Source organism: Prinia subflava, chromosome 1 (genome assembly GCF_021018805.1).
Source record: "Prinia subflava isolate CZ2003 ecotype Zambia chromosome 1, Cam_Psub_1.2, whole genome shotgun sequence".
Lineage (NCBI taxonomy): Eukaryota > Metazoa > Chordata > Aves > Passeriformes > Cisticolidae > Prinia > Prinia subflava.
This window is the reverse complement of record NC_086247.1, coordinates 110964983-110982317: the sequence shown is the minus strand read 5'-3', so window position 1 is coordinate 110982317 and position 17335 is coordinate 110964983. Positions and strand designations below refer to the sequence as shown.

Below are 17335 nucleotides of genomic sequence, written 5' to 3'. Positions count from 1 at the left end.
TATTTGGGAATCAGTTTACTGGTGACATTTCTTTAACCATATCTTCTTTCTTTAAAAAGCTTACTTACTTTTATGCGGAATTAATGATGCCATTTGCATATCCTTAGGGGGTTTTAATAGGAACAGCTTATAACTGCACAGAATTACAGAATAGCTGAGGTTGGAAGAGACTCTTTGTAGATCATGCAGAACAATACCATGCTCAAAGCAAAGTCAGAAAGAGCAGACTGCTCAGGATTGATAGCAAGGCTTTGAACATGGCCGAAGTTGAAGACTTCACTACATTTTTAGCAACATATTTCAATGTTTCATCACTATAACAGTGGTTTCATAAACAAATAATTACATTTAGGTGGAACTTCCTGCATTTCAGTTTCTGCCCATTTCCTCCAGTGCTTTCACAGGGCACTGCTGAGAAGTCAGGTCCCTCCTCCTTCATTTCAGCTTCTCAGGTATTTATGCGTATTAAGAAAATCTCCCTAAGTCTGCTTTTATCCAGACTAAACAGTCCACGGTCTTTCAGCTTCTCCTCCCATAATGGATATTCCACTCCCTTAATTATCTTCATGGGTCTTTTCTGGACCTGCTCCAGTATAATCATGTCTTTTTTGGACTTGGGAGACTGTGACTGAACATAGAACTAAATTTGAAGCATTAAAGTCCTAGAAAATCTAAATTAGTGATGCATATCAAAGAGTTTGCATCATTCAAAACAAAAGGAACTGGATCAAGTTTTAACTAGAATTGAACTAATTAATCCTGCTCAAAAATACAGAAAATTAGATTAGTTGAAAATGGACTAACAGCTCTGCTGGAGTTAGTTATTTATCAAAGCAATGAGGTAGGGGGTGATGGGGAAAGAAGCAAATTCTTATTTGACAGCACACAAAGCCAAATGCAATACTTCCTTTATACATATAGATGTCCTATATGTATATAGGACTTCAAGGACTCCAATGCAATGCCTTCCTTGGGATCGAGGAGCTTTGCAATGGAAGGCTTTAGAAGGTGAAGGGGTCTGCCTGAGATGCCCAGATGGTAGGAGAAGACAGTTAAACAGCTCACAATGAACAAGAATTTCACGTTGCTGCCTGTCCTGCTGCCAGCAGCTTGCACTGAGTAGTAGGATAAAGTCTGTGTTTGTTTGCTAGCTCCTTAGATGTGTTTTCAGGGTGGGGGCATTGTGTATATATGTGGTACCTGCATCTCTACAGATATACACATATATCTGTGTAGATGCATACATATCTCTGTTTTGGTGCGGGTTTGTTGGGTTTTTTTCACGCAGTGAAAAGAGAATTATTTGCTACTTTTACACAGGATTTGGATGCTGTTTGTGGATTTTGGCTGCTAGTGATATATTTTATTACTGTCATTGGAGAAGGTTATAATACAGGGCAGGGGTTGTCTAAATGCTGTGTGGGAGATGCTCAATTCACCTTGACTGATACCACAAGAATTAGTTGAACAAATAGGTTAGTGCTGTTCTAGTTGTTACTGGATAATTGTCAGGCCAGAGCTGAGGAGTTTTGTCTCTGTTCTTTGCTGTTTTATTAGCACATAATAGATCATTATTTTAGTATAAATTTAATTCATCCCTAGATTAAATTCCTTCCATTTTCTTTTAACATATCATGACATGAGAAGTGAAGGGATTTCTTTAATAAAAACACAGGGCACAAAAAGAAACTGTTCTTTCAGGTGTCAGAATTCATGTTTGGAAATTTTGTCACATTATTTTATACCAGAGAAAGGAGACTTTTTCACTAAAACCCTTAAACTAAAACATTCTGACAGCTGATATTGTATGTTGAAAGCTTGTCTTTGCTTTCCTTGGCTTGTTACTGCTTTTCTTAAACAGGGTGGAGGGAGGAAGAGCATTTGTGACACGTACCCATTGACTTACTCTTGACTGTGCAAGTATTTCCTAGTTAAGAAATCCTTCTCTCTGTTCCAATAAAGCCTTTAGGTGCTCATCAAGGAAATGTAGAATTGGCAAAGGCCAAAGTATGGCTCAACCAGGTGATGTTGACCTACGTTCCTGAGGCTCCATCCATCTGGATTACTGCAGTTGTCTCCCTTTGTGCTCCCCAAGCACCCACATGCAGCATCGAAGGGGTGAGTGTACAAGTGCCTGCTGAAACACTGTTAGGCCAACTTGAAACCAGCCTAGGGTGCCCCATTCCTCTGAAAGAGCTTGGTCATGCACTTCAGAACTTCACAGAGAAGCATCTTCAGCCTGGTATGATTTTGCATAAACATAACACTGGTTTTAGATAAAAGTCTGAGATAATACAAAAAGAATATGTCCTAATTGATGTCATTTAAAAGGAACCACTACAGCAAAATGGAGCTCAGTGTTTTCCCCCGCTTGACTCTTTTATGCCTGTGCCTTGTGTTTTTGCTTTTACTATTCTTGTTCTCTTGCTTGTGGTGATCCTGGCTTTGCAGAGCAATTAAACTTCCTAAAATTAAGTGCTACAATGTGTCACTGATCCTTCTAACATCCCCCTGGCTTCACAGTAACCAGCGTACTTGGCAATTTACAGTGCTGACAACTCCAGTTTTCTTCCTCTGCTGCTCAGGTGGTCAGAGTCACTCAAGTGCCAACAAATTTTATAAAGCACAGGAGCAGTGTTTCTAACTCAGCAGGGCTTTGTACCAAAGTGAGGGCAGGAGAGGTATTGTGCCCAGAGCCCAAAATTGGCTGGCATCTCTCGATAGGAAGCGAAACAGGAAGATCACCTTGTAAGCAGGCTTGCTGCCATCCAAACAGATGGGCTGAAGTATAAGCTGCCAAACAGTCATTTAGGAACACAAAAAGGATTTGTTGAAGGCACATTTCCAAGCATGAAATGTCAGAATGGTTGCCTGTGTCGAGCATCAAACCTGAAGGGAGGGATTTGTGCAAGTAGTGTGGGATGAGTTAACACTGAAAACAAACATGTAAATCTGTCTTGGATTCTTTCCTGAATCCATTGAAAGATTTTTTGTAGCTGTGAGACCTAAAAAGGAGGAGTGGGAGAAGAGTCCTGCAAAACAGTATTATTTCCCTACCATATGGATCACTTTCCCCAAACTGTGCTGATAAGGTAAAGAACTTATTTATTTTGCTTCTCACAAATGTTGATGTGCAGGTGGCACATAACATTCTCTTGCTGGTTAGTCTTTAGCAGCTGTATTTAACAGCTTCAGGATAAATTCTGTAGTATTAGCCAAGCTCTAAATAATAGAATCCTAGAATGGCCTGGGTAGGGAGTGACCTTAAAATAATTTATTGTGCATGGAAACATACCTTAGGTAGATTTAAAAAACTTGGAGTTAATGGCTCTGGAGTTGTAGCAAGGACTGAATTGCTTTACTGTATTAAGAACCCAGCTCTCTGACTTCTCTGCACAAAAGGTCAACAACAAAAGGGAGAGGGAGATATCCACCCAAACTTCCATAACTCTGAAACTCAAGAACTCAAGCACAAGAAATGTGCTTTGCTGCTTTTCCATCCACTACAAAGGCCAGACAAATACTTGTCTGCTGATCAAAGGTGCAAAGTAGAGAAGGGGTCATAAAGAGAAATGTAATGACTTGAAAGGAAATCAGTTTGCAGGTAAGATTCAAGGCAAAGCCCCCTCTTGCAAGCTAAGCTTTATCTGAGCTTGCACTGTTACGCTCTGTAACTGGTGCCTTGCAGTTCCAGTTTAGAAAGCAGGGAATGAAAGAAAGCATTAATCTGACTGAAATCCACATAACAGGATTGTGTGTGAAACAAAAGTGAAACCAGACAGTGCAGTCGGTGAAATACAGCTTGAGGAGGAGGGGTGAATGTGCTGGAAACAGCAGTTTTCTAACCTCTTTACTGCAGCTGAACAAGCTTTAAGAGGCATTAGGCATTAGGAGGGGTAGGCAAAATCAGTACCCAGTTACTGTTATTTGATTTTTGCAGCAGAATGTTCCTACCAGAAGTAGAGCTGATAGAACAGGCTGCCAGGGAAATGATTTGCATTTGGTAGAACTGCCCCTCAGTTCTTGCAGCTCACACTGCCCCTGTGGCACTTTAACACTAGCCATTTGTTTGAGGCTCTGCATTTGATGTTTTGATTTTCACCAGTTCCTCTGCAGAAAAGGATTGTGCAACAGTCGAGGACTACGAGTCTTTGGGAAGAGGCAGAAAACATGCATTCAGAACTCCAGACAGGGAAGCAGTAAGAGAAAGTGCCTAAATTATGGATAATCTGCTGCATAAGTCTGTCTTCTCCTGTTTTATAAAGCTTCCTATCCATGCAATTTGGAAACTTATATCGACAGTGAAAGCCAAGAGGATTCAAGAAAAGGTAAAAGCAAATTAAAAAAAAGGAACTACTTCAGTTGTAACCCTGGGGGTGACTTAGCTATATCTTAAAGGGGAGGATCACAATTTCAGCTGCACTGTTTTCTAAATGTCAGTACCTGTGAGTAATGGTTCTATTTAGGATTTTATGAGAGCATTGTGAATTTGAAAAAATTTGCTCTGACACCAAATAATTTTTGATTCTGAGGAAATTACTGGACACTTTAAAATGATTGGGGTTTGAGACCATGAAGCTTTAAGAAGTCATTACCTGCCTCTTGAAGATCACAGAAGCCCATATTTCACTGCTGTCATGAGTAGCTTTCAGTGTAATTCCAGTTTATCTTGAACCACTCGTCTCCATACTAGCTGTGTAAAAAAATTGTTAAACTTCCTTATATTCAAGATAGTCTTGTTATGCTAAGGGGGGTATATTTGACAAAATTAATTTCTAAATAGTTATATAAAATAAAAAAAAAAAAACCCAGACTTTCCCTCTTTTAACTCTTCTCTTAGCCATAGGCTTTATGCTGTGCTGTTCTCTGTTCTGTAAGGGCTTTATCTTTGCTAAGAGATGTTAATTCTTCTGAGATCAGGTGTAGGCACTGGTCAGTATTTGGGCCCGTTGTCAGGTAAATCTGTGTTAAATAAAAGGTTGTCTTCTTGACAGTAGGGCTTGTAACATGATTTCTTAAATGTTTTGGTAGATCATGATTTCTTGACTGAAATGCAACACAAATATCCTTAGGAGAACTAAATTGTAATCTGAAGCTGTTGCTGTTTCACAGAGAAATGGAAGCTGTTTAGCACGGGCGGGGGGAGAAGGGGTGAGTCTGCAATGAGGCCGTCTCAGATGAGTTCCTTTTCACCCAGTATGTGCTGGATATTAAGCTGTGTGATGAGCATTCAGAAGAACTCTGTAACAAGAGCTGAAATACTGCATTCCTTTGAAACAGTTAAACTTCTTTGTGTGCTAAATGATGCTGAATAGCATACTTCTCCAAATCAGAGGTCAACAGGCAAAGAAAGACACATTCCCACATTCCTTTGGCGTGATATATTTTGGAAAAAAAAAGGACCAGCGCTGTAACTGGCAGGGGGTGGGTGGGAGGGAAATCTGCTTTTCCTGTTTTGGTACAGTAATGTTCATTATTTTCTTTCATGCTCCTAATGTTTTTACAATGGCTAACAGCTCAAGCACTGCATGCTTAAAGAAACATCGTGTTCATTCTCCTTGGGTTTGTCAGATGTTGGCAGGGCTGATACCACATAGTAACACTTGCTGCTTTGACTCTACAAACACAGAGTGCAGTTTTGCTCTGGAGGCTGCCCTGCATGGTGTTGAAAATAGGCTCTTTATTTCACATGAGGATCACATTCTTTTATTTAGCAGGGTAAGTCCTTGGGATGGCTTGCTTAATACTAACTATGTCTTTTAATAAATGTTATCAGTAGATAAATGCCTTTTTCTTTGAGGGTTTTTGTTGTTTTCTCACTATTCACCCTTTTCTGATCTCAGTGGGCATTAAAGTTCCAGAGAGCTTAGCACATTCTAACTGTGCTATTGTCATGTTCTGCTCAGATAGATCTTGTCTAATGTACATAGTGGTGCTTGTCCAGTCACAGAGGCAAAAATCACAAGCAAAGGATGCATGCAGGCCTGGTTGGCTAACAACTTTTGAGTTGTTCAAGATTTTTATCCTGACAGCTGAACTTCAGAGGATGCACAGGCCAGTTAAGTTGTAACTTAAACATTCATTGGTGGAATTGAATGAGAAAATTAGAGATTGAATTAGAGAGCAACCTGTACTTTGCTGCTAAATTTAATCATTCTGCTTGCATAAGGATGTGAATATCCTGAGTGCAATATACTTCTGGCACTGCTGCTTCCACTGCTGGAAGAAATCCATTTAATCAAAACAAGCATTGATGTGCTTATTAGCATGTTAGTCCCGAGACACAAAGCTTTATCGATATAAAATGAACTGAATGTGGTGCTACTATTCATTCTCTCTACATTGCTTGATATTGTGCACCGAATGTAATGAGGCTTGTTGAAGAACTGCTGTTCACTCTGATGTTCCAGAAAAGTTATGCATCCTAGGAGACTTGTTCTCTGATCAAACATTTTAAATGAAATAGAACATTAAAATAAGTGTAATGGCTACAATCTGAGGTTAGCTTTGCATGCTCACTTTAATGAGTTGCAATTTCCTCTGGAAACTGACAACTAAAAAATCCTGTTTACCAGTTGCTTAGAAACTGATCATCAGTAAGAGCATTAGACATCAAATATTTCAGTAAAAACTAAAGCAGGGAAATACAAGTGTATTGTTCAGAAAAGATAGATTCTGGAAATTACCAGAGATTTTCATTAAGTCAAAGACATAAACATTATACAAAGGACATGTGTATAGATAATAACATCCAGACTTACACTAAGAAGGATAAACTTGCTCGGTTCAGGTATACAATAAGGTTTAAGAAGACTATTTCAATACTGGCAGTGTATTAAATGTTTCCTTTCTTGGATCACCTTCTGCAATCATTCCTTACTGAACACACAAAGCCCAGGAGCATGGACTTCAGGGAGTATGAGTATGATCCAATAATGGAATTATTTACGACATTTGAGATTTCTCTGTTATTTTTAGTTCAAACTTGAATGTTTTAAAGCAAAGAAATCTGAAAGCTTTTTAACAAGCCTTATAGAAATGATATGAAAATGTGTTTTGTGCCTACATGGTAAAGTTTGTTGAGATCAAGTGACATTTTAACAGCATAGTTGAGTTTAGGAGGTAATTCTAGCTAAATGAGGCTTTTATCTAGACCTCTATAGCTTCTATTTCTTAGTGGAATATGTATTTTTTTAAGAGCAATTCTTATCTAATTCTATACATTGAATTTTTCCATTAAAATTATTATGATTAAGTTCTTGGAAGGTATGAGGTTTTTAATATTAATTCAGTCTGAGTAAGGAAATGAAACATGCCACTTATTTTCTTGTCAAACATAAAAGGCCTATTATTTCAACATGTTTAAGCGGCCTCTTGGCTCAGATAAAAAACAATAGAAGGCATGTATGTGGCTTATTTAATGGTGTTTATGCTGGCAGGATTATCTCCTTTCCTTGAAGTCATTTTTCAATCGATTTGGCAAAGCAAGAAATTATTTTCTTTTGCCTTTGTTGCTAGTTAGAGTATATCTCATTAACATTTGAGGAAATTACTTTTCAAGAGTATTGTAAGGTTACCTCTTTCCAAAACATGGCCATAAAGCTTAGACTTCCTGCTGAAAATTCCAGCTGGACCCAGATAAAATCTTTTTCCTGGAAGGAACTACAGGATACTTTTTTCATTCACGATCAGTTTCCAAAGGGTGTGTGACCAACGCTAAAGGAAATGTAAGAACTATCATTTTGTGCTGAGAAACCACCATCTTTCCTCCTGAATCCCAGAAGTAAATAGACATTTCTTACATCCTTTCTGGCCAGTGCTTCTTTAGAATTATTTCTCAGCTACACACCAGCCACAAGATGAGTGCTAAAATAATTTCTCTAGTTCATGCATAAGAGTGATACCATCAGTGAGGTTCTATATATGAGGAGAATTAACAGATGGGCCTTTGTCTTTTAGAGAACCCACCAAAAGAGCTTTGGGAGTTCAGAACTGAGGCAGCACAAAGTGATTTGTACATTGTGCTTGGCATTGGGAGTATGTTTCTTTAACAATTAACACAGCTGCTTTAGCAGAAACCTTTTTAACCCCTTTTCTGAAGGAAGTGAGCTGTATCTGTCCCCTTCCCCCAGTAACTGCAGAACTCATGGATAGAGAGCCTCAAAGACGTGCAACACCCACACACCTAATGAAAATGAGGCTGGTTGGTAAGAGGGGAGGCATCCCATTAAAACTGCCTTTAAGAGCAGCATTACATCAAAGAGATCACGCAGGGGAGAATAATCAGCAGTACTTCGTGTACTGGGAAAGCTCCCATCAGTGTTTGCACCTCTCAAGTATTTAAAAGAATAATTCCCAAAGCCTACCCTGGAGAGGGTAATTGAGAACATCCTTGACTCCTATCCCTGGTAGTGGGTGATTGCTGCAGCTCAGTCAGTTTACCAGATACCAATCAAGCAGAGGATACCAGACTGCTGGAGACCAGGCAGGACATTCCCCTACTCATAAGAAAGCTACTGCCATTAAAACATATTTGTCTTTCTCAAGTTTACCAATCAAATTAATTTAAAAAGCAGTGACTGAATTGGGAGTAGAGCTGGATAGTAGCATCTAGGCTGAGTGGCATTAAGCTGTCTTTCTTTCAAATCTCGGTTCTAACTGTGATGGGCAGGATTTGTAGGTCCTTCTAAGGTCTGAGTAGGAACAGAGGACAGATCCTCTTGTGAGGATGTTCTCCTAACAGAGCTTATCAGATGCTTGCTTGTTTAGTGCATTGTTCTTTCGCCTTATCTTTAGTTTTCCTCAAAAATGGCAACTTTATTCAAGTCAAGGTCTTATCTCAAAGTAACTGAGGATTTAACACTATCTTTGAGGAAGAGAGTGCTCACAAAGGATGGGTCTTTATTCAAGGAGAAAAAAAGCTCACAGCCTGCATGCAAATAGGATATAAGGATATAAACCACCTTTCAATCTGTATTTAACATCTGGAATAATTTATCTCTTGTCAGCCCATACTCTGAAGTTGTGGTTAGAAGTGCTTATGAAAGACTTTGTACAGATGAAATAGAGGTTCTAGTCCTCGTGCACACTTTGCACAGTTTGCAGGTGGAAGTTTTCTGTTACATATACAGTCAGACTGAAATAAAGAAATAATTCCTTACAGCTTTAAAACCTTAGCTGAATCAAATTGGCACTGTTCAACTTTGTAAATGTAGTTGTATTCCAAGCAACATTAATGTAACTGAATCTGACATATATTTGACACCTAGTTTCTGAAATTACAGGACTATAGGCATTTTAAAATACATATTTCATGTGACAATCTAAGACTTTTGCAATAATCATCCCTTCCAAGTGGAAAAGGATTCAGACATCTAGTTAGTTAGCCTGCAGAAAAGATACTGAGAAGCAGCTAAGGGGTCTGAACAGGACATGACTTTATCCAGTAAAAGATCTGGCAGCTTTTGCTGAAATAGCTGGCACTTGATCTCTGCTCTGAGATGAACAATACATCCCATTCCACACAGGTTAACCTCTAGCTAGAAGTGATGTCTCCTAGCATGGAGAGATGCTTCTCTCAGGAGAGATGGCATCTGTGGTTGCTAGTGTTGTGATAATGCTTTTATTACGGCTGTGATAGTTCAAGTGCTACTGCTGGCTCACAAAAAAAAAAAAAAAAAGAAAGAAAGAAAAAAAAGAGGCAGAAAAGAGAGAGGCACTCTGCTTTTGTTTTGCTTTTCTAAAGATTTCTGTATCTAAAGATTCTAAAGATACATTTGGTGTATGTGCCTCAGGTTTACAGTGTGAGCTCTCTATGAAATACACAGGTATTACAAATGATACAGTACTTCTCTACTAGGACAGCTAAGAAATCTGTATAGCTAATACATATACAGATTTCTTAGCTGTCATTTGTAGTGGCTTTATCATGACTAGTTAGTTGTGTTTAACAGCAGTGGTATTTTTACTTTTTGGTATGTAAAAACTAATGTATATGTTAAATTTGAGGCGACTCTTTAAAAATGCTGCTTGTTTTGAATGACTAAGGCACTCTGATTTTTGTGGTTAAACAGAGGCTTGACTAATTTTTCTAATGAAGCATTTTCCCTCATTTCTCTTATTTGTGTACTGAAGCATAAAAAGCTCTGAGTGCTGTGTATCCATGTGATGTGGTATGGTGTGTGTGTGTGATCTCAGCATCTAAAATATTTTGATTCTCTGGGGCTGATGGATATTATGTTGTTTAATATTTTATACTTACATCCATTGTGTCAACACAATTACTATGGTCTAACTGTTCCTTGCAGTTCACAAATTCATTTGGAACACTAAATCTGATAGAGATGGGTAGCTCAGGTATCTTCTTTGCCACATTAGCTTCTCCTAAGCTCACTTAGAGGAGTATTTGAGAGACTGCATCAGAACAAATCCCCATTTGGTCCAATTTGGCTTTGTGTTAGACTTTCTCCTGTAGTCATAGAGAAATTTCTGTCAGGACTGTATGAAGTTTTCCAAGCATGTGTAGATTTTTTGTTTTTTACCCAAAGCAGATTTTCTACTTGAATTATGATCAGTAGCTTGAATGTTTTGCTGCTTCAGATAAACATCTTTGTTGAATCTCCATCTTCTATTTCAGTCATTGGCTGGGTCTCCACTGATTTGTGTCAGACATGACCAGAAAATTTTTCCAGCACATGCTATGTCTCTCTATACAGACACATTTTAAGATGAGCAGGTTTTGGTGTTGCCATAAGATACCAGAAAGTAATAAAAACCACTTGAAGAAACCACTAGGCTAAGCAAGGATCCTAGTCATAAGGCACTGAGCTTCTGCCTTTTTCACAAAAGCAAAGAGGAGCTGTTTTCCAAACACAAATCATAGAACTTATCTAGCTGCTGATGGACTATGGCAGATCTTGCCTAATGGTTTATTCAAATTCTTATTTTAATTTGTTGCAAAAGTATTACTCTAAATGGTCAATGCTTATTTATCTTTGGAGTCTAAGTCTGAGATGATCTGGAGAAATTTTACACCACTGACATTTTAAATAGAATAGTAGTACATTTCCTGAAATACTGTTTTTCATTTAGGCACTTTTTGTGACACAGATGTCACCTCAATCAGATATGGCCAGGTTGGATGGGGCTCAGAGCAACCTGGTCTAGTGAAAGGTGTCCCTACCCACGGCAGGGAGGTTGGAACTAGATGATGTTTAGGGTCCCTTCCAACCCAAACCATTCTGTGTTTTGACAGTTCTTCATTTAGGCCAGTATCAAGACTGAAGGGTTGCTGCTGACAGCTGTTGCTTGGAAAGGGATGGAAGTGGGGCAGGCTGACTGCCACTTCTCAAATCTAGTGAAATGAAAAACCTTAACAGAATAGGCTGTGCAGTAGAAAGCTTATTCTCTCTTTAATCCTGAAGCTCAACTTTTACAGCTTTATTTAAATAACTAGTAGAACAGTGCATGAAAACAGAAGTATGTCAAGGATTGAAAACCAAGAGAAATACTTGAAAACTAAGATATGTTCAATTACTGAAGCTTTATTTGATTATAAATGAAACAAATTGTTTGTAAGTAGAAAAAAATCTGTCTTATCCTACTGTTTCCTCTCTTTTTCATATAAGAATATGTCATATATATATGTCATATAAGATACAGATGGATTAGATTTAATTTTTGGAGCCCTCATGTTCGTATTTTTAATGTCATGGAAAGACAAGGAACCCAACAAAGGAACAAAGCTTAGGGAGCTTTTTAAATTCTGAGACAGTCAAAACAGATGCTTGGTTCCTGTCTTCTTAACTGAATTTCCTCAGCTGTGCCCTGTCAAATTATATTCTTGCACCATCAGATGTACCAAACATGTGCTACAGTTAAGAGGTACTGTGCTCATGTGCACTCAGTAACATATATATTTATTTACATTTCTCCCCAGGAAATTAGACAGAAATATAGCAGTGCTACTTTTTAACCACATTTTTAAAAAAACAGAGCAGAAACTGCTCAAGAGGCATTAAAAAGGGCTAGGTGAAAATGCTTTTGAATGTTAGAAATTCCAGGATTGTCAATCACAATCATTACAAAAATGAATTACCCTTTCAAATTCTGATTTCTATTCAGGGAAATTTCATTTGGCCTTTCTATTCAAGTTTTGAGGTTCATGCCTTCCAGATTTTCTATTCAACTAAAGGGATTAGAAGCTTTTTTCAGCATAGGCAAAGTTCTTTGATATAATGGCACCGTTCCATGAACCAGCTTGTAATATCAAACAATACGATATTAAAGCCCAGGAACTACAAAAGCTTAAACACAGCAGTGTTATAGGCATCAGGCTTCGGGTTGTAACCTTCCTCTGGCATTCATGACATATCAAGCCTCTTTATGATATTTGCTTTGCATCCACAGGAAGTTATAGGCAGCTACAGCCTATGTCCAGCCCTGTAGACAAAGCAAGGAACCTGAATTAGTAAAAGCAATCTTAATAATAGTGGTTGCCTTTCATTGTAACACATGGCATTTTCACTGAGGGCTAGAATTAAAAAAAAAAAAAAAAAAAAAAAGCAACCATTTTATGTATAGGACTCAGAAGTGCTGGCATTGCTGCTGGAAATGTTTAAACCTGACCAAATTTCACATTGCTGCTCCTTCAGTTACAGGGCTGCAAAAGGCTCTGTGTTTGGGCATGTTTCACATGGAAGGACAGGATGTCATGCCACAGCTGTTTTAAAAGGTTGCTTGGAATTACTGTCACCAGTGACTAGACTATTTCAAAATCATTTAAATATATTAAAAAAAAAAAAAAAGGTTCTGTTTAAAGAGAAATGCTTGTGATGCTTGCATACCTGCAATAAATCTGAAACTCATCAGAAAATATTTGCTAAGAAGTTCCCATTGGGATCAGAAGCCATTGTGTGCAGAACTGCAAAAATGAAGCCACTTGATTTTTTTTCTTCAGCATGGCTGTACTTCTTTGGGTAGCCTAGGGCTTGGTGGAGGAAATGGTGGTATTCCTTTTGCTACAAACTACTAGAGGAAATGCTGTTTCAGAGGTTTTGGCAAGTCTGAAAATGGACTTTATTTTTCCTCACCAATTTTCAGTTTCTCTGCTAGAGTTCTGCATTCTTTATGTTTTGACCCTAGGAGCAGTATCTTGATTACACTTTGTAGAATGTAACAGCTGAATTGATGCAAAGCTTAATTTATTCAAACCTAACTCTCTTTAGATATTGAACTGAGGCTATGGTTTCAGATAAAACAGACTTTATAAACAGGAAAAACTGCAACACCAAGGTTAGTTTGTTCTACATCCTTTGTAATCTGTCCCTGGAAGTGAAAAACAGCATCACTGTACATTAATGTTGAAGATGTGAGGCTGTAAACAACCAAAGATCAAGTTTTCAAAGAGGGAAAGCAATTTGGAGTGAAAATTGTGGGAGACATGAAAGATGAATTCTTAAAAGCACCTGGCTTACTGAAATCTGTATCTAATGAAGAAAATCCTCCAGAGCTCTGTTTTGCAACTCCAAGAGAAGCAAAATCAAGATTTTGGTTCTCAATGCATACACACGTAAGTGATTTCTGATTAATCCATGCTGCTACTACAATGTCAGGGGCTTCCAACAATTGTTTTGTTTTTTCCCTGGATGGATGATTTTCCACAAGTGAATGACTGATGAATCAGAAACATTTACATCTTGGTATCTTTTTAATTCTTCATATTAAATACGTCATAGTTATATGGCTGGATAGATTTATTATTAGATATATCATAATAAACAAATGATAAGCAGATTTATGATTAAGTAAATCATAGATATAATAGGAATCATATAAATATAAAATGTACAATATATTTGATGTGATGTGATAGATATGTTCTCATTACAGTATCTTAATACAACCTAAGATAATCTTCTGACCTTAAATTTATTATATGACTTATGAAAGAAGTAGGATAGAAACCACGCCTCTCATTAGATATCAAAATAATCTGGTCAAGTATTAAATAGTATATAGGAAATCCAGGGGTTTAATTTACTTTAAGCTGAACTTCAAAAAAGAAACAAGATTTTTGCTGATTTATCACTACCAGTTTCTGTACTCTATTTATAGAGTTGTATCCTCAAAACTCCTCAACAGATCTGGATTAGGCTGGAGGCCCTTAAAGATGGAATGGGAACTGCCTAATTTTTTTCCTGAATGAGAAACGTTTTTTTTTTAAAAAATTTCCTTTTGAATAGGCAGTTGTCATGCTGAATTGTACTGAATGTCCCCACTAGCCAGATGGTGGGGAGGAGGGCCTACGATACGATTTTCAACTCTTTTTAAATTAAATCCTCCTCTGGTGCTTCTTGGCTTGTTGCAGGTGCACAGAATGCAGCTGATGTTAGCTGCTGAATTACTGGGAGACAGAGGGACATCTCAGGGCTCTTTTAGCCTTCCCATTGTGACAGGCTGCTAGAATATACTCTCCCAATTCATATGATATAGCTGTGGGGCTTGTCCCTCCCATATCCACTCCTGTCACTTTCAGCTGGAGCTGTACCCAACCATTGGTGATGCATGAACCGAATATGGGATCTATTATTTAGAGTCAGGCTACTAAAGATGGTGATGTAGCTATTTTAGCACCTATTTTCAAGGCAGACAGGAGCCTTCTGTGAAATGTGTGTTTGTTTTTTAATTCCCTTGTGTTGAAGTTTGATATTCATTAGCAGCAGGGTATGGAAACACTCCCGAGCACTTGCTCCCACCTCCACTTTGTCCTAGCACAAACTTGTGTAGTTGGATAGGGAATTTAACAACCTTGTTAAATTCGGGTATTTTTTCAAAGTGTACTTTTCTAAGTTTCTAAATGTTACATAACCTGTGTGTGCAGTTTTTATTCCTCCCCCTGCAGCCTTATTGTTAACTTTGACCAAGAAAGAATCTGAATACAGATTTAGTCTTTCAATTCACCAGTTGGCCCTATCTTAAAGTTAGAGGTCTTTATGATAGAACATGTAGTTGCAATAGAAGCATGCTACATTAATTGCTTTCATCAGTAACCTTTACCAGCTTTAAAAATGTGAGCTCAGGCCACTCTTTTTAAGACATAAAGGAGGAAAAAAATCTTCAGTACATTTGACTCAATTTACATGAAAATTGTGGTAATACTAAAAATAAAAAGGTGTATGTGTTCTCCTGTAAAACAAAAGTTTGTAACAAATTCCTCCCAACCTGAAAAGCTGCCACATGCTTTCACTTGATAACATTTTTTTGGCTCCGAGTCTGAATAAAATTTTACAGTCCCACATATTATGCTTAAGTGTGTTATCAAACAAATCATCATATTCTTGCCAGGAGCCAAAATCATATAACTGTGTAAACATCTGTTTATTAACTGCCAGCTCCTCATTGAGTCTTACCTTTGCCCTGTTTTGCTCTCACCCATAGTCTTGAAGAATTTCCAAGAGGGTCTTGGCAAACTTACTCGTCTGTAATATATGCAGCATTCCTGAAATTCTTGGCACATTAACCTTGAATCAATTAAAATGAAAGTACTTTGCCATTGCTGGTGTTTTTTAGCTGTTTATACTTTCATTGTTGAAATGTCTTTGTTCTTCACCACAGCTTGCTATAATGTAACTGAAAGAATTTAAAAGTAAATGGGGTGCCTTCTTTGCTATGTAATAAATTTTGGTAATCCTTCAGAAAGACATAAAGCTTTACTAGGAAGGAGTTTTCCACCTTCTGCTGTGTTCAGGCCACAACACGATGGTAGCTGCAGCTGGCAATGCAGGGGAGTGGAGTCTTTGTCCTGTAGCAGACACCCTAACAAGGCATTTTGCCTGCCTCAGCCAAGACTTCCAATAGTAACTTGCTTCACAGCATATTCCAATTATAGAGCACATGTTTCTTGGCTGTCTTTTACAGGCAATGCGAAACTAGATCTTTACTTCCCAAAATGTGTCTGGAAATGTGAAGCCTCCAGGAGATAGGATAGAGGCGCTTGGAAAATGTGCAATTAATATTTTTAACTATTTCAAAATAGTGCAGCTGAAGAAAGAAAATAGCAAGTGAATAGTGAGTATGTGTGAGATGGAAGGTATTAAAGAAGAAAAGCATGGAAGATGAAATTCAAGTTTGAGATAAGTTGAGTGCTATGGCCAGAAAATGAATTAACTTTGCCTCTCCCTGAAGGATAGATGAAACCTGATTTTCTTGAATGCTCTGAGTATACATTCACAACAGTTCAAACTGATTAAGGGTTTTAGTCCTGTCACTGCTCTACACTGCCTTCCTCCACTAGTTCTGAGAGTTCAGCAGTAGAGCATTTTTTGAGGCAGGCTTTCTTCTTGGCTAGATCAGTGCTCCTGAGCTGTGTTATCAGAGGAGGAGAATGCAGAGCTTGGCACCAGCAGAGGGGCAAGCACAGAAGCCTGATTTTATGACAACTTAAACTACTGTGGTGCTGCACTCCTCTGAATGCAGAATATTGGTAGGGATGCTGCTTAGGGATGGGATGACATGGTTAAATTCAAGTGTTTTAAAAATCAGTGAAATATAATTTAAGACTCTCATAAACCAAAGTTCCTTAATTAGCATAATTGCACAGTGTCAAGACAGGGCTGAGCCAAGGTAATTTGAAAATGTAGTTATGTTTCTTACATCTTAACATGCTCAGAATTATAAAATTAAATGAGCACTTATTTCCTCTGGGAAAACGGTATCATTTTTCTTCTTTTAAACTTGAACTGATTTTATACACACACATACATGCACACAACATACACAAAAACGTTTGAACTTTAGTGGGTTTTCCTTGGATTTTCCTCTGGAGAATTTGATTTGGAGATGAGGTGATTGCTTCTATCTGTCATTAGTTGAACAGAGTGGATGAAAAGGATGTGGAGATGAAATTTGCAACACACACTTTACAAATGACATGCCATTTAAAGCATGTAAATGAGAAGCTCCAGTATAATCCCTATCCTGTCCCGACTCCAGTCCTACAAGAACTCTGTAGAGGACTGTAAAAGCACTGGTGAGTTTTTGACTTCCAGATGAAAGACAACAAAAAAAGTGATTAAATCAAACGAAAGTCCGTCTTACCAGAAACCAGGTTTTTTTATTCCAAGAAAGCTAATTTATGCTCAGTGTATTGAGGGCTGTTTAAGTTATACCTAAAGCAAAGCAAGCAAGCAGTGAAGAAGCCTGTTTTGACAGAAGGATCATATATTAACCCAAACTGAAGTGCTATAGAAAGTTTTGTCCATATTAAAATATTATCAATGATATGGTTCAGAAAAACATCTCTTGTTATAATGTATAAATAAATTCTTATGAGATT

The 17335-nt window shown here is 37.9% G+C and overlaps 1 protein-coding gene across 3 annotated transcripts in view; it reads left to right on the top strand.

Annotated features, from left to right (window-relative positions):
* The first annotated feature begins 4127 nt into the window (after positions 1 to 4127).
* ATP2C1 (ATPase secretory pathway Ca2+ transporting 1) overlaps positions 4128 to 17335 on the top strand; it is a 61292-nt gene continuing 48084 nt past the window's right edge. For 2 of the 3 annotated variants that reach the window (XM_063407940.1, XM_063407921.1), the window contains exon 1: positions 5700 to 5718. Coding sequence is in view for 1 of the 3 variants with exons in the window: in XM_063407931.1 (XP_063264001.1) it covers positions 4221 to 4328 (108 nt within the window). In the remaining 2 variants the exon portion in view is untranslated. Of the gene's footprint in view, positions 4329 to 5699; positions 5719 to 17335 lie in introns of those variants that run through there. The other variant, XM_063407931.1, reaches the window with a different exon arrangement.